A 21,845-nucleotide genomic window follows, 5' to 3' on the forward strand; every position below is an offset into this window, starting at 1 on the left:
CAGTAGTAACAATAATAAATGGCATAAATTAAAACGTCCTTTACTCCTCAATTGGGACTGTTTTCTTCTTTCGGTTCACAATGTTGACAAATTCCAGGGAATATAAATTTTTGTCGCTAGTATAGTTCTGCAAAGTGGAAAAAAAATAATACGAACAATATATATTTTTTCATCGAATGGGCTTGTAAAATATTTTGTTTGCTCTTTAATACCAGTAACAAAATGGTGTCCAGGTGATTCAGAGGCGTGCATGCCAAGACGCTATAGGGGAAGCAACTCCTTGAAACAAAAAAAAAAAATAATGAATATAGCAATATAGGATTATAATTATCAGCGACATTTTCCATCTTTTATACACTAAATTGGTAAATCTATTTTTATGAAAAATATATCAGTTTGCATCATATCCATACCTGTCCTTGAGAATCGAAGACTTTTTATTTTCATGGGTAGATAACGTCAACATTTGTTGGTTCTTCAAATTATAATAAAAGGATTCATCATCTGAATTATTATTGTCAATACCATTTTTAATTCTTAATACATATACATCAGGATATACATATTTATGAGTAGAATGATGATGTTTTTCATCAGCAAAATATTCATCATACTTTTGTATTGTAGCTTGAATAGAAGAATTTAACGAAATATGGCTTTTATAATAATTTTGTTTATAATAATAATTTATGTTCATATTTAATATTCCTTGGAAGGCACATAATTTGTTTTCATCATCTTCAATCATATTATTGGTACCATCCAATTTTAACTTAAAAATTTTCCAATCATCATAATTAAATATAACTTCAGAATAATTTGATTCATATTCTTTATTTGTTAATAAATAAATTCTACTAAATAATGAAAAAATATAAAATGAATATCCTGAATTCTCATTTTCCTGACTAAACAAATTATCACTATTTTCATTGCTCATACATGATATGTTATGTTCTTCGTTTTTTTCTGAACAGTTCAAATGAACTAATTTACTTTTTTTTTCTACACCTTTTTGATCATTTCTTAATATATCATTTATAATTAGTTGATGTTTTAAATCGTGAGACAACTTATTCATATATATATCATATACATTGTTAAAATATTCGAAACAATATAAATTAAATTTTAGTTGTAAATATTTATATTCATATTCTTTAATATAAGAATTCTCACTATTTAAATTAAATTTTTTTATCTCTACCAAGCTTAATATGCAACAACCATGAATAAAAATATGCGAATTATTAATTATAGACATTTTTATTGTACTTAAGAATTTATCTATATATTCTTTATTCTTCATAAAGTTGATATTTTCATTTTTTTTAATATCTACTGGAATATTTATCTTACTATTTTGATATATCTGATTATAATTTTTAATGAAAAATTCTACAAAATCATCGTTTTTTATTATATTATTTATATCTATCCTTATAGTATATGTATAAACAGGCTTTGAAAACAAATTAACAATTGTCAACAATAAGTAATGAGTTTCACCTATTAATGCATATGATAGATAAACAAAATAATTTATACTATTTGATAAAAAGGATATCTTTAACACTTTAAATGTTTCATTAGTATATAATTCTTTTGATATATAATCCTCTTTGTTTACTCCTTTTAAATATGTAAAGCATTTTTTATCTTTTTTCACTTCTTTATTATTATTCTCTATAATATCATTTATATTTTCCCTTGTTTTATAATTATCAACATGTGAATTTACTGAACACCCTTTAGATAACATACTATCTAAAGTACTTAAGACATATACATTTTTATACATATGCATAAACATGTTTAAATTATTATCATCAAATAAATTGGACTCTTTATCCATTTTCTCATTTACATAGTTAATTGTTTCTTCATTCTTTATCATACTTTCTAAATCGTTTATTTTTTTTTCAAAGAAATGGTCACTATATTTTCTACTTTTATATAACTGAGGTAAATATGTGTTTGGTAAATTATCATTACTTTTTTTTATTGATTTTATTTTCTTTTTTATAAATCGTCTAATGGTATTTACATTAGGATAAGCAAACAAAACAGTATTTAATTCTTCATCAATTCCTATGATCAAATTTTTATATAAAGGATGTTGACTAATGCAACCATAACTATTTTTGTCAATATTATGTAACACATTTCTTGAACCTTTCTCATTTTCATAATTTACACATCCTCTATTTAATTCATTTGTTTTTTCATTACATTGTTCGTACTTTGTAACACCATGTATTTTTTTAACTGCAATTTTGTTATAATTTAAAATGTGTTTCTTATCTATTTTCTCATAACTATAAAATATGTTATAGAAATTTATTTTTTTCTTTGAATATATAATTACCCAATCTAAGTTATTATATACATAGTGATAATTATCTGGAGTACAAACAAGTAGGTTTTCTCCGGTGTTATACAACATGTTAATGTTTTTATTTTGGTTACTTTCTTCACATTTCGTCGTGACTTTTCCTGCATTTTCATCTTCAGCAACCTTTTCTGCATTTTTATCTTCAACGATTTTATCATTATTTACATTTTTGGTTTCCTTACTCATATGCTGTACAGTTTCTTTCTTGGCAATACTAATTAATGGGTTTATTACATTTTTTCGTTTTTTTTTTGTATTTTTAATTTTGTTAAAAGGCATTTGATATGCTTTTTTACATAATATATTGTTTAACTTTTTAACGTTATAAGATAGCGACTTTTTGACACTCAATATAGTTCTCCGTATTAAATATATCTTATACATATAATCACAAGCTTTTTCTTTCATAATTTTTTTTTTTGTTAAATATTTAATATAATAATTGTTAATCCAACTAAAAATTTTTACAACTGTAACACATCTTTTAAATCGCATTGTTCTTATATCTCTTAAAATTTCTTTTTTTGTTTGTCTATCAACTAGTGAATTATCGTTTATAATATTATTGTCATACATATAGAAATTAATTTGCGTATACAAATGGCTTTTCATAAAAATGTATTTTTTTCCAATTTTAAAAAACTTGTCTTCATCAAATAGTCTCATAATATAATATATAATATCGTTATCATTGCAATATATTAATTCTTTGGCTATACATTTTTTTAATTTTTCGATTAACTCTTTTTTTAATATTTTGTGAGATAATCCATTATTTATTATTTTAATCATTTCGTTAGCTCCACATTCTTTAAGTTGAGAATAAATTATTCCTTTTTTAAAATTATTACATTCCATACGCTCATTTGGTAATACACATCTTATATAATACATATCTGTTTTTTCTAAATTCGTGAACAAATTATCTAACTCCTTAATATATTTTTTGCTAACACTAAGTATGTTGTTTTTCTTACAATTATTACTAGCTAGTCCAACAGATGTGTTACTAACTTTACGTGATTCTGTAATATCCTTTTCATTTATTTCATCTTTTATGTACTCATTTAGAAAAACATTTTCTGATGTGTTAATAAGATCTTCAATCTCTGCCTCTATTTTATCACTATTTTTATGTATCCAATTATTAATACTATATGTTACATGTCCTGCGTAATGTTTGATAAAAAATTTATTTTTTTTTATATTTTGTTTTTTATTTGTGTATTGATTATCTTTATTGTTTATAAATCCATATATATGTTTATCCAAATATTTATTCTCATTATTTAACAAATATGTAAAAAAATTGTCATCCACCTTTTTATGACCACAATTATTAAGCTTAGTTATATCATCTAACCCTCCAAATATTTTTTCAATAAAAATGATTGTATCTTCATAAGAAGGGATCACTAAATCACTCCATAATATGTTTTCTTCTTTATAAATATTTTTTTCCTTTTCTATTTCATTATTAATATAATAATTATTTAATTTTTCATTAGCTAGATTAATACATAGTTGCTCAAAATCATTACATGATAATTCTTCAAAACCGTACAAATCTAATATTGATATAACACTATTATTATTTTCATAAAAATGGGAATTTAACATTTCTTTCTTTTCCTTATCACTCAAATTTGTCATATTTATATCATTTATTATCTTATTAAATAATTTTTTATATATCACTTTTATTAAGGTGTGTAAAGTAGATAAGGAGTTTTCTTTAGTTCTTGGGGTTTTTATATTTTCATTTGAGACTTGAATATTTTTATATTTAATCAAATTTTTAAGGTCTTCAATATCGATTTTTAGGCAATCACATGCACATTTGTATCTATAAAAAGGATTTTCAATGTTTGATTCATGGTTAGTGGTGTTCGATGTGGCATTTGAATCATCTGGAACTATTTCTCCTAAATGGACAATCCCTGCTATGATGTCAAAAAAATGGTTTATTTTATTTTTGTCATATTTTATATAATTTAATCCTTTCAATAAATATTCAAAGTTTTTTTCATCTTTTTGTTTATTTTTTTCAAAAATATCATTTTTTTTTTCATCATGTTTATTTGTAGAACCCTTTTTATATTCCACTACATCACTATTTAATAGTTTATAAACTTTAACATCTCTAACTAAATTTCTTTTACTTAAGTCTTCATCGTTTAAACCCAAAATTGTTTGATAAAAAACATGAAAATTTCGTTCTCCATCATTTTGTGTGATACATCTATTAATTTCTAATAATAAAATTAATATTTTAATGTTAGAGAAGCAATGATTAAACATCATATCTTTGTCTGTTTTTTTTTCTTCAAATATTAATTCATTTATTCTTCCACATCGGCTACTATTATTATTTTTTATTGTTTTAGCATTACTCATGGATTCTAATATATTATTAATATAAATAAGTTTATCAATTCTTTCATATCTTGACATATCACCATTTTCTTCTATATTTACATTGGTGGTTGTCGTGGAAGTATTTTTCTTTGTTTCTTCATCTTCTTCTGCATCTGAATTATCATTCACATATGAATTCATGCTTTTATATATTTTTCCGACATTATTTGAATTTTTATGAAAAAAAATATAATGAAAATATTTGAAAAGAAATTTGCAATTTTCTGTTTTACCACTTCCACTATGTCCTGAAACAACGATCGTTTGTCTTTTTCTTTTCAATACCATATTTTTATATGCCATATTACCAATATCATAAATATGCGCTTTACAGTCATCTTTTTCACTGCTATTAGTATTTTTAAATTTGCATAAATAGTTATTCATTATATCTACATCATAAAGGTTTTTTAATTGCTTATATGGATTAATAGCTAATAGTAGCGATGCATGAAATGTGTATATTTTGTTTTTTTCGTATCTATTTTTTAAATTTTGAATAACATTTACTTCGTTTAGCTGTATTATATCAACACTATTTTCGTTATCCAATTTTAGTTCATTTTTGAGGGATCGTATTACTTGATCCTTATGGACTTTTTCAAAGACTTTTCCTTTACCTATCATGAAATAAAAAAATTATATTTATATAAAGATCAACTGAATTTTAATTACTATATATTGAAACAAGGATGTAATATACATTTGTGAAAAACACACTAAAAGTACATGCATCAACCAAATTATCACTTTTTAATAGTCACTAATATCATAATTTTCGATTATTTTATAATGATTTTTTCTAACGTTTAAGGGTGTATAGTTGTTCCTTTTTTTTAAACTCTATAACTTCCATTTTTTTGTATGAATTTTTATGAAAGTACCACACATGGCTATTTGAATATATTTCTTCATGGTCCCTCTTTTCCAAAGATACTTTATCTTTGGATACCTCTTCATCATTTTCTAATTGTTCTTGCCCTTCATCTTTTATGTTTGATATGTTGGAGTGATAAAAGGTTTCATTGCTTTTCATATGTAGAAAACTCATTATTCCACTGTCTCAACTTTATATAATTGAAAGGCAATTCCACTTTTTACTATTATTATTCCTACTATAGTTTATGGGGAATTATTTCACCTTTAAATAAATATTAAAATATTTAAGTATTCAAATATTTGAAACAAAAGCACAATAAATGAATGATACTTCTTTTTCTTTTTGAGTGCTTGTGTTCTTTGGTGATATAAAATATGCAAATACTTGACAAATATAAATAACCTATGGGAATAACAATTATATAAAATATTATATAATTTAAAGAATCAATAATGAATTTCTATAAAAATATAGTAAAAATCGATAATTAAAACTATTAAAAAGACAACATTAAAGTTGTGGTTTTAAGTTGTGCTTCATAAAACTGAAAATCTTGCATTATATTAATTAAAAATTATACACGCATATATTAAGCATATATAATTAACTTAATTATTTTTTTAAAATGTACAAACATTTACATATGCATTATTCTTGGTTTTTCTTTTATGCATAAAACAGTTGACAACCATAACTATATATATATATATATATATTTATTTTTTAAACACCAAAAATTGCATTATTCTTTGCCAAAATTTATATAAGACTTCATTATTGCTATTAATTAGAGCGACAACAGCTGTTTTTTTTTACTATTTTTTTAATTAAAATATTTAACAAATACTAGAAAGCCATAATTAAAACAGTAATGTTTAAAATATATAATAATATTATGAACTGTTAATAAAAAAAATGATATTAATTTTAGAATTATTCTTATTTGATAATTTTTTTTGGTATATTATTTGAAAAACAATAGACAAATATATATTATATATATAATATATTAGAATATTGAAAGGTGTTTTATTTTCTCACAAATTTTCCGATTTTTTTGTGGGTATATTTATGAATTTTCCCACAACAAAATTGAAAATATGTGTGCATGATTATGTGCATATATAGAAATTTGTACTTTGTAAAAAAAAAAAATTATTTAGATTGTTGTCTATTTTTTTATGAACGTTAAGGTAAAACAGTAAAATTAACTATATTGTATAATAATTAAAAAAAAATAGTTTATGATATTTTTTTACATATTATGATGTTATTTATTATATTTATTTATTTTATTTTCCAAAGAATCATATTTTATTTCATCACGCATGAATTCAATTTCAAGCATTTTATTTTTTGATGAAAAAAATGTATTTTTCATAGACACCTGTGTGTAATCATTCCAAGGATAGTCTTTGTAAAAATTATATATATTCAAACTATCTTTCATTATATTTTTATTGAAATTTTCTATTTCATTATTTTCATGATATATTATTTCATTTATGTTGGTAATATTATTTATAGAATATTGATAATCATCTTCTGTTTTTTTTATTTCTTCTCTTTCCTATGTGGGTAAATTATTTAAAAGGAAAAAAATAAACCAAAAATATTTTATTTATACACATATAACACAAATTAAAAAAAAAAATAAACAAACCTTCATTATAGAGCATATAATGTTGTTGTATGTATTTTTTATATCTTCAAATACGTCTCGTTCTTCATTAATTAAATATTCGGGCTGTTATAAATTGACACACGCATATTTATATATGATAAATATTTACTTTTTCGTTATTAAGCAAATTTATTCATGATTATAACAGTAAAAATCATACACACACATGTATATATTTATGCTATTTTCACAAATGAACATACTATTTTATAATTTTTTTAAAAGTGCTATATTTATCATATTTTTATTACTTCTCTTTCTAAGGGCTCTCCATAGTTTACAAAATGCTTATAAATTAAATTCTTTTTATACAACACAACTTCTTCATCCTACATTTTGAATAAAAATAATATAAGAGGCAATGCTTTACTGTATTATTTTATTTATTAATTTATTCATTTACTTAATATGTCATTAATATAAATTAATATATAAAAACACAAAATTTTTAACTCGAGGAAATGTACATATATTAATATATACCTTTTCTATGTCTGGGTTATATATAATATGTTTTTCATAAACTTGGAAAGTGTTACTTATTTTGTTATTGTTATTATAATACACAAGGACTATTTTGTTTTCTGGAATTAAAAATACTTTTTTCTTTATTCCATTTGCTTGATTCTTCATTGAAAAGAAATAAAAATTATGGAACAAAGTAAATGTGTAGAAACCAAAAATAAACTCATAAAATATTTATTCGATCTATTTATATATTTTTATGAATGAAGATTTACTTTGTTTCGATATTTCAGGGTAATTTTTGTTACATAATATTCATTTCCATCAAACGTCTACAAGTGGGATAAGTATAATATATCATTTTGTTGTGTATTTGTATAATCATTAAACATTTTTAAGGCAACAATATTCTACCTGAAACTTGTAAACTGTTTTTACGTCCCTTGAGATATTCATAGATCGATATATTACACTGAAAATCGTGAAGAAAACATAAGAATGTTTATTCGAATAATTAACAGTTTATTATTATTATTATTATTTTTTCTTTTATTACTTATCACTCCGGTTAATAAAATATTCTATAAGTTTATAATCTTTTATCTGGAATTGAGGAAATTAGAATATAGGTCATTTCTCATATTTATCCACATATTTTTTGGTGTTGTTTTTTTTAGGTTGTGCTATGTATTTTACTTCAATGTAATTTGTTAATCCATCGTGTCTACAATAAAGAGTGAATAAATATGCATAAAAATATATATATTTGTTATTGTAATTAATAATGTAAATTTTATACGCATTTGAATATATCGTTTTACCTAGTTAAGTAAAAGCTGAAGTGCAAATAAAACCCTATTCTCTGTAAAATAAAGAAACACATGAATAAAAAAGAATATAGATATCCTATCGATATTTGTTATGTTTATATATGACCAAAATAAAAAATAAACTAACACACTAGAAAAATATTTATTAATTTATTTCACTATAGTTTTTCTTACATTTGCAAATCTTTTTAAAAGGTGGGGATTATTTTCGTCATAATATTCGATAGTTTTAAATTTATTTGGAAGATATATTTTTTGTATTTTTTTATCTCTGGAAATTCGATATGTATATGCGTATTAAAAGAGTAAAATATAAGGATAGACAATTTTTGAGAAAATTTAAAGTGATTATTTACCTTCTATATTTGTAAAAGCTACAAACTGATTCAACATTTGTGTAAAATCTATTCGAATAATGAGTGTGCATTTCTGTTAAACCATCATACTGCAGAAGTTTATACATATAAATATTTATGAATATAAATATTATGTACATATATATGTGGATTTATCTATATAGTTGTTTGTTTAAACGAAAGTAAACAAACCTGGATAAAATCAACATATTCATCTTTTTTACAATTTTTAAAAAATGTTGTTTTTCGTCCTGCATATAAAAAATTATAAATTATATCAAAAAATGTTATACTTATTCATATAGTAAGACTTTGCTGTTTTATTTGTTATATTAATTTTTAATATATTAAATACCTTGTGGATACTTTAAAAGGAATATGTCCTTTCGTATTACATATGGCTTGCTCTCAATAATGGGAATTAATGCCTTTCGTTGAAAAAGTAAATGTTGGAAAATATTTCCATACTTATTATAACTAGCTATTTACTAGGTTTTAATTTTATAATTTTTAATTAACACATGAATTAATTTATTAAAAAATTATTTCTCTTTTTTATGAAAACCTTGTTTTTTATTTCTTCGAAAAATGCTGGGATAAAATATTCTTTGTTTTTTATCTCTGATACTAATATGTCTATATTTTCAACTTTATTTATATTTATCTTACAAAAAAAAAATAAACATTACAAAAAATATATATTATTTTTTATAAAAATATTTTATTTCCATTAAGTGTATAAAAAATATTTATACATAAACATTTTTTTCGTTCCAAAGGTAAAAGATAGATTTGTATGGACAACTATCGATGGTGTATTCTCTCCCTATTAAAAAATCACAAACACATAAAACATCCATATATTTCCAATAAAATAATAATTTATATCTCTTATGTATTCTTCTCTCTATATATCATATTGTCTGATTGTACAACCTGAGGAAACTTCTATAAAAATGTCCTTGTCGACATCTAAACTTTTTTTTATGAGTATCCACATATGAGTGTAAAAATCGTTTTCATATTCTGTAGTGTCATCTTTAAATGTATCTTCATTTATCTGGAATATATGGACATATATATGCATATATATTATTATTTATTTTGCTACTATTTTATTTTTATATTTTTTTGGTACCCATCCTTTATATATTCCTAGGACTGATTTATATTTCTTTTTCTTTTCGCTTATGTCTATAGCATTTAACTAAGTGATAGTTTTTGTAGAGAATAAAATGTTTGAGTATTTTATGAAGAAATTAAAATATATTTTATTTTTCTTAAAAAAATAATTACATTTTTCCCTTGAGTTTCTTTATATTCTTTGTGGGTAAATTCACAAGTACATTTTTTCTGCGGCAAAAAATTTTATTGTTTATAACAACGGTTTCTTTATATTTCCTGGTACATATTTATGATATTATGTTTATCGCTATATTTTTGTTTATTTTATTTTTTATGGTACATCATCTTTCGAGCAAATAGAAAAGGGGGCTTCTCCACACACAACATAAGCTTCATAATTTTTTGCTGCACAATAAAAGTTTTAAATAGAGTTATATGCGGAATATTACAACTGATATACTTAAATGAGAAAAAAACTCATCATTCTAATACACTTATTGCAATTGTATATATACATATGATTGTCATAATGGATATATAATACAACTTTATTTGTTGCCGTTTTTTTACTTCTCAATGCGGATACAATTATACAAGATAAGTCTAAGCAGTCAGCAATCTATAAGTATTGAATTGAAATTTCAACTATATAAAAAACTATAAATATATTTAATAATCTGTGAATGTAATAACAAATGTTTTGTATAGAAACCTTCCAGTTAAAAACTAAAGGGGTACTAGCCAACAACAATGTTTTAATTTTTTTTTGTAGTAATATTTCATAGGTAAAATAATTTCTAATCAATGTGTATATTTCTTTATAATTAATTCCCTCACTACAAATTATATCAATAAATATAATGCATACACATTGTGAATATATTGTAAATTTTTTATAGCAATTTATGAAAAAAAAGGAAAAGATATATGCATATACATAATATATATGTGTATGGTTAGTTTCCTTATGAATGTTACTTAAAAGGAAAATAAATTTGTCTTATTGATGAACAAATGTTTCTTTTCATTCCATATTCGTCAATAAAATGTTCGCAAAAATTAATTGTATATGTTTCTTTAAGCTAAGGAAATAAAAGTAAAAGATAAATTTAGTCTTTAAACTGAAGATATCAGTATATATATGTGAATAAATAACCATATTAATAGTGACATCTCAATATGCATATGTACTATATATATGCAATTTTTGATGAATATGTAAAACCTTCTTTTTGAGTTCCCCCAAATATTTTAACAGAACGGTTTCTTTATTTGATGGTTGTATATCATTATAGTTTTTAATTATTTCGTCTTTATTATTCGTGATGTACTTTCATATGGAGAGATGAAAATTAAGAATTATGCATAATGTATGTTAAATGTTTAATGTATAAAGGTGTATTAAGAAAAAATAAATTTAAAATATAGCATTATGCCTATATACATGCATAAAGATATCTATAGAAATGCACACATAAATATATAAACCACCTATAGATTGAAATATACATAGCTATAGATACATAACAATTTAGTTATTTTTTTAATCCTAATATTACGTCTAAGCATCGCTTGAGTTTATTTTTATTTTTCATTTTGTGAGTAGGTAAAATGGTTATATAAAATTATTTATATTTTTTGTTAAGGTGACTAAAAATATCAACTAGCTTAATTAAAAGGAATTGTTGACAATTTTTTTTTGTTGTTATAGGAATAGTTATGGAAAATTGTGACTTCCTTACATACATAAGTGTACGTCTGTATTAAAAAAGTTATACTTATATATTCAAGGATAATTCCCCACATATATAAAAAAACCACGAAAAAAATAGTGGAAAAAAGAGGTATTTACAAAGGGATAATTTATGGATAGTGAGGTAGCCAAAAAATAATCAACATAATATTTATAAAAAAAAAAAAAAAAAAAAAATATACAAAGCATAAATAGCTATTTAGAAGATGAAAAAAAAAAATAATAAAAAGATTTAGTTAATAAAATAGGAGAAGTTAGGAAATTAATGATATTATGAAATAGCTAATTGGCAAAGCGAAAAAGGAGAAAGAATAATTAATGAAATGCAAAGGAGAAAAAATGAAATGTAATGATAATTAATGTTTTGTAACATATCATTACTAAATACTTAAGAAGACCAAAATATAAATAATATAACATCAATATATATAATTATATACATCCACACATATGTGATACTTTGCACAAAAAATGAAAAGGGATAAGATAAAGGAGAAATACATAAAACTTTTGTTCAATGAAGTAGAAAATGAAAAATTAGAAGAATATTTTGAAAATTACGAATATAATATTGCTTCAATAAATTATGACATATATGTTTTTAATAAAAAATATTATAAATTAAAAAACTTTAATGAAAATCTTAAGAAAGAGCTATTACTATATTTATTTAGGTTTAATTTTTATGTCCCTAGGATAATTAGGTGAGATGGACAAACAATACCGCTGTATTTTATTCGCATATCTCTGCCCATATATTATATGTGTGTGTGCACAATTTACATAACCTCATTAATATAACATCGTTATGAATATTTTGTAAATAATTTGCAGACGAATTATATTCAAAAGACTATTAATATATGATGAGAGTAAAGACACAGCGAATTTTAATTACAAAGTGTACCTTTTGTTATCTTTTTTGAAAAACCCAAACATAAATGAGGCAACTCAAGTAATTACTTTCATTATTATTATCATTATAGTTATTCTAAAGATTCATTCTTACATGTAAACTTATTCTATATTTCATACCAGATTCATATAGACATCCTTTCTATATTTTTTTATTTCGATTCAACAGAAAACAGTTGATTTAGACGTATTCAGGACAAGAATTGATAAACAAAATGAAAAAACAATTTATTTTTTTAATATTTTTTTAAACTATGCTTGTAGCCATTTCCAATTTAAATATAAGCAGGGGCTAAACGAAGTTTTAGGTATATATAGATGTATTCAATTATGTTATTTTTATTTTATTTATAATAAGGAAAATATTGGATGTGTATTTAATTTTCTGCACATTATACACGAATATACGTTTACAACCCTGTATAATCGCTCTTTTTCACATTTATATATTTTTCACCACTTATCTTTATAGCCTTGTTTTTTCATCTGAAGGGGAAATGCTTTAATATGATTGATGTTTATTTTTGTTTCCAAAATTTTGTGCAAAGGTAAATAAAAATATTTAATTTATTTTCATGATGCACATTTAGCTGTATCGTCATATATCAGTTGTCTCACTTTCTATATCCTTTATGCATATACATAATAATACATTATTATCAATTTCATAAGTTTTATTCTTTATTTCGATTTAATTTTTTATTTTTTTTTATGACCATCTAACAGATTTTTGAAGGAGTTTTACTACGATGATGAGTTTTTTTTTCTTCAAATATCTTTTTATTTGTTTAAAATATTAATTAAATATCACGATCCTGCATTGTCAGAAATTCTTGGTATAATAAATCGCTAATACAACTCGTTGCAAAAAAGTATACACATTTATACGTTTTTTTGTATATTATATATTTTTAACATGCTTATATATTATTATATTTTTTTAGAGAATAATAAAATGAACCCAGAAATATATGCAGCATCATGGTTTCTTACTTTGTTTGCATCTAAGAGTGATCTTGAGATTTTGAATTCAATATATTTGATATTTCTTCTCGAGCGAAATCCATTTTTTTTCTTTTTCTTTTCTTTGGCGCTATTGATTTTACATCGGTAAGTAAACAAAAAATGGAATGATCTTTACAGATAGACATAAAAATATATTACACAGTTTTAATCACATATTACTTATATTTCATGATATTCCTATTTTTTTATTTTTAGAAATGTATTTATGTGCGTCGATAGTTCAAATTTGCCCGAGTTGCTGAGCAAGATAAACATTTTTGATAAAATTTTTTTGAAAAAAGTAAAGAATATAAAAAAGGAGAAAAAAAAGAATATAAGCCAAAATGGGTAGCAGTAATTATAGGCACTTTAGTTGCTTATGGTGCTCTTTCCCTTTCTATAATTTATAAATTTTTTCTATACTTTCTATATATTTCTTCTATAATTATTTTATTTTTTTTTTTTATTTCAAGGTATGGTCATTGGGGAAATATTTGGAAAAAAACACTCCTGTATCGTTTACCCATAAACTGTTTTTTATAAAAAACATTTTAATCTACTTGACAAATGAGAATTCCGCAGAAAACGATAATAAAAAAAATCTTTTGTTAAATTTTTTTAAATCAATTGACTATATGTCTATTAATTCATATGAAATAATTAAGTAAGTATTACGGGTGTATAAATAAGAAAAAACGAGATTTATTTTTTTAGTATACATAAAAATATATTACTACACATTTTTTATTCACATATTAATATCAATTGTTTTATTTATTTTTTTTAGAAATATATCTTTAGGAAACAATAACTACATATTCCTTGACATAAGGCCAAGTAGACACTTTAAAAATTTTCATTTAAAAAATTCAATAAACATAGATTTTGAGAATAACTATGAGGATATCATAAAAAGTAAGTCATGAAAAAAACTATATTAAAATGGTATCAAAGGGTGTAGATATTATTTGTTAACCTGTTTTGGCTAGCTATACTATTTTGCAACATTTATAAAATGTTTTAAAAAATTTACAGGAAGTATGAATATAAAAAACCCCCAAAAGAAGGAAAATAAAATACTGAAGAATATTTTGTATATATGTTATATTTTAAAAAAATATGATAACCACGAAATTGGATATAATTATTTATTACTGTTTTCATTTTTATTATGCTCAAAATATAATAAAAAGATAAACATAAGCTATGATGATAATATTATACTAAAAAAAATACCCCCATCAAGTAATGATCCCACATTTGATACGTCAAAATGGGAGAATAAAACGGGAAGAAATGAAAAACAACAGAATAATAAAATGGAAAAAAATGTGAATGAAAGAAAGTTAGAAGGAATGAAAAACAGAGGCAATATAAATAATGGACATAATAGTAAGAAGAAAAATACTGAAATTGGTAACATATTACATTTGGAAGAAAATAAAGTTGTAGATCTTAATTTATTTTTTTTCAACTTATATAAAAATAAAAAATATTATACGAGACAAAATAAAATGATAAATATTGACAATAATAGTAGAAAAAAACGAATTATTAAAAATGGTTCCGTAAAAAATATATTAGAACCTTTGAAATATATGAATATAATAAATTATATACGTGAAAAAAAATTGAAAGATTTAAAAAGTTACTACTCAGATGATGATGCAATAGTTGACAAATTTTCTTTAACAAGTTATCATATTAAAAAACAGTTAAATGAAAAAGTAGAAAAAGAAAATAAAAAAAAAGGAAGAAGCATGTTAGAACCCATAAAAAGGGAGAAAAACACACACAGGGGTCCATTAATTAATAATTTTAGCATTGATGAAAATAATAACGATAATGAAATAAGTAAAGATAAAAAATGTTTTACAAACAAAGATGAAGAAAATATGAATAATAAAAAGAGTGATGATACTAATTATAGAAGTAATAGTAGTTCCACATCTTCGGAATCAAATAATGAACGAAGGAAGAGTAATGAAATAGCTGATCCAAAATTAAATATAAGTTCATTTAGTTTATATGTTTTAATAAAAGAAAAGGTTTTAAAATATGAAGAACTGTTAAAGGTTTCATTTGAAAATATATTAAGCCCAGATAAGGAAATATTAATACTATATGATGATGATTTAAATAATTCTAAATATGTAAGAACATTATATTATTATTTATTATATACATATCAAATAAGAAAGGTATCAATAATTGAAGGTGGGATAAATTCTTATCATACTTTAATTGAAAATGATAGTTTTTTTAAACAAATAGAAAAAAATACTATAAATGGAAGAGTTGTAGAAGATACTATTGAAAACAATAATTATGAAGATCATTTAAATTTTTATTTACATTATTATAATTTTTTAAAAGATGAAAATGTGTTACGATATTGTTTTCATCAATCGAATGTTTGCTATTTGTGTAACTATCCAATTTTCCAAAAAAAATTTATAGATGATTTTTTTTCCGAAATATATAACGATTATCCTATATTTGAAGAGGTGTATTATTTTCTTACTTATGAAAATATATGCATAAATTTGTTATCATTTTATGATTTAATAATAAGAAAAAAGAAAACAGAAAAAATCAAATATGATAAAAAAAATAATTCAGATGGTGCATTATCTCATTTTTCAAAAATATTTAATTATATAAAAAAAAAAAAGGAACCAAGTTCATTGTCTATACCTTCATCAACCTGGACAAAAGACAGTGTGTCCTATAATGGCAGATATAATATAGGTGTTGAAAAAGATAATGAATCATTCTTTTCAAACAAAAAAAATAATTTTTTGGCAAATAAAAATTACTTTAGTTTAAATTATTATTTAGACTATTATTATAAAAAAGGTAAAACGGATTTCCCATTTGATCCAGCAAATAGCCATAATGGATATGAAACTGAAATGAATAAAAATGGGGATATGAACAATTCAGGTACGTATTATAATTTACGTGATAAAATGAATGAAAAACATTTATATGATCATGAAGAAAACCAGAAAAAAATTGACGAGACAACTCATTCAGCTAATATATATGCATATCAAAATAGTAGAAAATCTGAAATAGATAATAAATATGTGGAACGAAATGAAATTTTAAATAAAAATGGGAATGAACAGATGGATGAAGAAAAGAGAAAAGATCTATCACTTGATGAAAAAATAACTAACTTACCAATGTTTACAAATAATGCTGATAAAAAAAATGTTATCGATTTTGATATATATAATATATATTCATATATCGATGTAGTTTGCTACAATAGTTTGCTAGAGAAATGTAGTGATGGTTATAAAGATGAAAAGATATATAATGAGAAAAATCTGAAAAAAGCAAATGGTTGCAAAATTTTTAACTGTTTCATAAGTTATGTATATCAACCAATAATACCCCATAATATACGATCAAATAATATTATAAACAATTTTGTTGAATATGTTAAATATTATAAAAGTACTATATCGAATATTAATAATAATAACATAGCTACTGACCCGAATTTATATTTAAATTGTAACAAGCTTGATCCAAAACTATTTTTAAATACTCCTTATTTGCCTTATACTAGTTTTAGGCAACCAAAATATGAATATCATAAAGATAACGCAAAACAATCTATTGAAAAAGAAGATACATCATCCAAAAGGAACAGCAATAGTACTACTGTGGATGATGGTAGTCAAAACAACTTAGAAAAAAATGAAAGAACAAATATTAATGATTCAGATTTACAAAATTCCAAAGCATATAATGACTTATTAAATAATTCTATATTAAATAATACATGGATAAAAAACAGACCCGATTTATCATCATGTAAACTTATGATATATGATAATTTGTTAATTCTTTATGGAGCCCCATATATATGCGATACAGATATTATAGTAAGAAATTTGAATGAGATACCCTGTACTGAATCGGATATGAATGATAAGAAGAATAATAATTTATGTGCTGAAGAAAGTTATGCAAACAATTTGGTTAATAATGACATATCATCAGAAATGAAAAACGCAAATGGAAAAGATCAAATAAATGATGCAAAAGAAAATGGGGAGAAAGAAAATGGGGAGAAAGAAAGCGCGGAGAAAGAGAGCATGTCCAACAATTTAGATATAGGAACTAGAAACTTTTTGAAAGAAAATGAAAAATACCGAAATAAAAAAGGAAATAAAAGCATAGATTTAAATAGTTGTGATGATAAACTAGAAAAAATAATAATACATAAATATAAGGATTTGAAGAAAAAAGATGTTTTGTTTAATATTGATTGTTACAAATTAAATAGTATAGATATCAATTGGGTAATTTTATCAAATAATATATTTCATAGTATAACAAATGATCATATATCTGATATATATGATTATTATGAATCTTATTTTAATTTATCAAAGAGTAATATGCCAAGTAAAGAAATTATTTATTCTTCAAGTTCTTTGTCCAGTAGTAATTTGATATCTCATATACCTGATGAACAGGATTATTCTTTTTCCGATTATCATAATTTATATACTAAAAATTTGAAAGAAAAGAATAACATAAATAAAACTGAAATATTTCATTACAAAAATGTGAAAATTGATGCAGTTAATATTTATGCTATATTTGATATACGTTCTATTTATAAAATTACGACCAAACGTATGTTGGGTAAAACTCTTTATTTCTATTTCAAGATCAACGAGGTATTTGCTTGGCTGTTCGGCCATTTCTCGATTCATTCTTATGTTAATTTACTTTTATTTTGCAATTTTATGACTTATTTTGATGTCAATTTTCTTTTATTTTTCCTTTTGCAGAGTACCCCATTGATGGCCTTAAATTTTGAAAATGACGCGGAGATGCAATCGTGTGTTTGTTCAGTTAAGGAAGTCCACACAATGCTTTCCAAAGAAAAAAAATAAACTGAATATTTTCATATAAGCACATATTATACATCCGTTTCATTAGATGTAGAGCATTGTTACGATGTTCCAACATTTTTACTTTGTTTATTTTATGGCGTTTGTTACGCCTGTTTTTTTTTTTCGTGCATATTTATACGCATATATATTTATCTATATGTTCTTATGCATGTGCAACATTTGTATACATCTTTAAAAAGAGTTGTGATTAATTCCTTTATGTTCTTACGAACAAAAATAACAAATATTTATTGTAACAGTATATATAAATGCGCATATGTAATTTAAATAATTTGCAAATTAAAAAAAAAATCTACAAAAAAAAATGTGAATTCAATAAAGTCTAGGAATTACAATTTCTCGAGAAATATGGTCATAAATATGTAAGTAGGTAAAAAAAATATACATATATATATGTGTAGCACATATATAATTGTATGTTCATGTTGATATATATGTCTCTACCAAATTAGGGGGATAAATCGTTATGATTATGAAATATCTGTCATTGATGGAGGTTTGTAAAATTTGTTGGGGTCATTAAAATTTTCAGAATCTATGTGTGGATAACTATTTATATATTCATGAGAACTATTGTCTAATTCGCTAGCTACATTATAATTTTTTATTTTGTCATGATTACAACAGTTTTTATTTTCTGAATAGTAATAGTCATTTTCATTTTTTATATTTATATCATTGGATCCAAAATGGGAAATATTTTCTTTTTGTAAATTCAAATCATAATTATAAGCATCACCATATTTGACATTACTAGTAGGCAATGTGTCATCGCTATTGTAAATGTTGGAATATTTTTGACAATTATCTTCTCTATATGGATAATTATTTGAGTTATCTGAGTTTAATTGATAATTTGGGTCATAGCGATTATTTTTCTGATTATCTAGCCAAATGTTGTGCAGGTTGTCATTAATTTTAGCTGTTTTTTCAACATTTTCCTCATAATTATAATTCAAAATATTTTTAATTCTATTAGAATTGATCCAAGGAAAGTTTGTTCTTCTTACTCCTTTATTTTCATCGGGTATATTGTTTTCATCTGATCTTAACAAAAAAAAAGAGTCCTTATATAGATTATTATTTTTTTTTACACGAACATTTGGTTTATTACATTCTGATAGTGGTGTTAATGTTCTATCCAAATTATCTCTTGCTTGTTTAGGTAAATTTAATCGTTCTTTTTCAAAAGGCCCATCAGGATTAGCATATGGAGGGTTTCGATTTTTTACTATAGGCAATTTATCACTTCTTTGAGCATCTTCTGAAACTGTTAAAAATCTGTCGTTTTCTAAACTTGATTTATTATGTGGAGCAGATTTACCCAGAATTTTTTTCCATGTATGATATGTTTTTTCTAAATCATATTCATCAATATTAATATTAACCGTTGCACTTCCACTTTTTCTTCCTACACATATACTCATTTTCCCTTGCATGTCAGGTACAAGTTTGGTTTCGAAATATTTTTGTTGATTATCGTATGTTGAATAAGAAGTTAAAAGTCTTCTTGCTGGATATGTTTCTAATTCTTTATGATCAACATGATTTAAAATATTCTTCATTTGTGAACTATCACCTTTTATATAAGAAATTTTTTTTCTTGAATTTAAATTTAATTCTGTTATCCTGTTACACACAACCCCTGCATTTTTATTTTTGTCCATATATAAACCACAATTTTCTAAAACGAGTTTTTTCCCTTGTTTATTTTCTAACCCTTGAGGCATTTCTCCATTTTGCTCATCATATGTATATTCGAACATTTTGTGTTATGAAATAAAACAGTTTTATTATTTTGTATTTTGTCCCCTCCTTTGATAAGGAATGTGCTTGAATTTGTCTATACAAATAGAGATATAATTATGCACACATACATACATATATTTGAAAGCCAAAGGATGGTATAAGGGACAATATAAAATAGGTTATAAAAAACAAACTATGTATATTATATAAAATATGTACAAAACATTAAGGGGGAAATATCAAAAAATATATATAACAAAATGCTTGAAAAAAATGAAATTAAAAAATAAGTATATCATTTAGCTAAAACTATTTCATGACAAAACAAATACAAAAAATATTTAGAAAATATAAAATATTCTACAACACAAAGATTGTCATTTGTGCCATCCTGTTCTTAATTTTTTAATAGATGTATTATGCAGATACGTTAAAAAAAACAAATCATAGGTGTTATTGCATTTATAGAATATGTGTACGTCTATATATATGCTCACAGGTAACAATAATTTAGATATATTTTTTATCTACAAAATTTGGAAAATCTTAATTAAGACAAGGTTGTGAAATAACAACATTTATACTATATACACTTTTTTATGTATATTATGTAAGCATTACACAAACACTGGATATATATTATTTTAATTTATTTTTTTTTATCGCAGTTCAAAAAAAATTCTTTTAAGTTGAATCTTTAGTTAAATTCTGCAACATTTACAAATACACTTTTTGTCTTTTCTTTTGTTCTTTTATAACATATTATTAGTGTTTGTTATTTTGGATCTTTTGAAAATAGAAAAATAACATTCAAAAAATTTAACATAATTGAGAAAAAAAAAACAAAAAAAAATATAAATGTGCAATTCGAAACTTTGGTATTATATTGCATAAGTCATATATTCGGTAAGATTATATATCATAGGAAAAATTAAATAAATAAGAAAATAATTAAAAAAAAAATATTATATATATATATATATATATATACGACGTTTGTGCATTATACCCCTTTGTTTGGTCATTGACTTTTTTTGCACACATAAGCCAAAATAACATTATCTACAATTTGGAATTAAAAAAAAAATAATAAGACCTAAATAAAATACTAAAAACGAAAGGAAAATAAGAACAGGCTTATTCTTATAAAATACAATCCTTAACAATTTTTGTGAATATTTTAAAACACTCAAATTAATAGCACTATATATTTTATTTTTTTATTCTTAAATTAATAATTATAAAATACCAAATTTCTATTCCTATTTTTTATGAAGCACACATATACATGCACACACACACATTTTTTTTTGAAAAGTTCCAT

The 21,845-nt window shown here is 22.9% G+C and overlaps 4 protein-coding genes across 4 annotated transcripts; 1 reads left to right on the forward strand and 3 right to left on the reverse strand.

The window, feature by feature from the left end:
• Nucleotides 1-40: 40 nt before the first annotated feature.
• Nucleotides 41-5,864, reverse strand: PCHAS_1446700 (myosin J, putative; the record flags this gene model as incomplete). The annotated part of the gene is made up of 4 exons (XM_016799756.1): nucleotides 41-127; nucleotides 213-279; nucleotides 414-5,433; nucleotides 5,621-5,864. The coding sequence occupies 4 exons, from the start codon at nucleotides 5,862-5,864 to the stop codon at nucleotides 41-43; spliced, it is 5,418 nt and encodes a 1,805-aa protein (XP_016655004.1).
• Nucleotides 5,865-6,963: 1,099 nt separating this feature from the next.
• PCHAS_1446800 (conserved Plasmodium protein, unknown function) lies at nucleotides 6,964-11,748 on the reverse strand (the record flags this gene model as incomplete). The annotated part of the gene is made up of 24 exons (XM_016799757.1): nucleotides 6,964-7,263; nucleotides 7,357-7,440; nucleotides 7,629-7,706; nucleotides 7,861-8,004; nucleotides 8,118-8,174; nucleotides 8,257-8,314; nucleotides 8,399-8,445; nucleotides 8,539-8,566; nucleotides 8,664-8,704; nucleotides 8,847-8,943; nucleotides 9,029-9,117; nucleotides 9,221-9,279; nucleotides 9,384-9,456; nucleotides 9,594-9,692; nucleotides 9,784-9,854; nucleotides 9,965-10,088; nucleotides 10,167-10,235; nucleotides 10,325-10,381; nucleotides 10,494-10,558; nucleotides 10,724-10,772; nucleotides 10,866-10,989; nucleotides 11,132-11,235; nucleotides 11,379-11,483; nucleotides 11,713-11,748. The coding sequence occupies 24 exons, from the start codon at nucleotides 11,746-11,748 to the stop codon at nucleotides 6,964-6,966; spliced, it is 2,058 nt and encodes a 685-aa protein (XP_016655005.1).
• Nucleotides 11,749-12,377: 629 nt separating this feature from the next.
• Nucleotides 12,378-18,751, forward strand: PCHAS_1446900 (TBC domain-containing protein, putative; the record flags this gene model as incomplete). The annotated part of the gene is made up of 11 exons (XM_016799758.1): nucleotides 12,378-12,610; nucleotides 12,741-12,861; nucleotides 12,991-13,129; nucleotides 13,294-13,369; nucleotides 13,548-13,657; nucleotides 13,766-13,931; nucleotides 14,043-14,127; nucleotides 14,300-14,490; nucleotides 14,614-14,741; nucleotides 14,862-18,532; nucleotides 18,647-18,751. 11 exons carry the CDS (start codon nucleotides 12,378-12,380, stop codon nucleotides 18,749-18,751), a joined length of 5,025 nt encoding a protein of 1,674 aa, XP_016655006.1.
• A 491-nt stretch (nucleotides 18,752-19,242) lies between these two features.
• Nucleotides 19,243-20,538, reverse strand: PCHAS_1447000 (thioredoxin-like associated protein 1, putative; the record flags this gene model as incomplete). The annotated part of the gene is made up of 1 exon (XM_732933.2): nucleotides 19,243-20,538. One exon carries the CDS (start codon nucleotides 20,536-20,538, stop codon nucleotides 19,243-19,245), a length of 1,296 nt encoding a protein of 431 aa, XP_738026.2.
• Nucleotides 20,539-21,845: the final 1,307 nt, after the last annotated feature.

The sequence above is a fragment of the Plasmodium chabaudi genome (genome assembly GCF_900002335.3).
Source record: "Plasmodium chabaudi chabaudi strain AS genome assembly, chromosome: 14".
Lineage (NCBI taxonomy): Eukaryota > Apicomplexa > Aconoidasida > Haemosporida > Plasmodiidae > Plasmodium > Plasmodium chabaudi.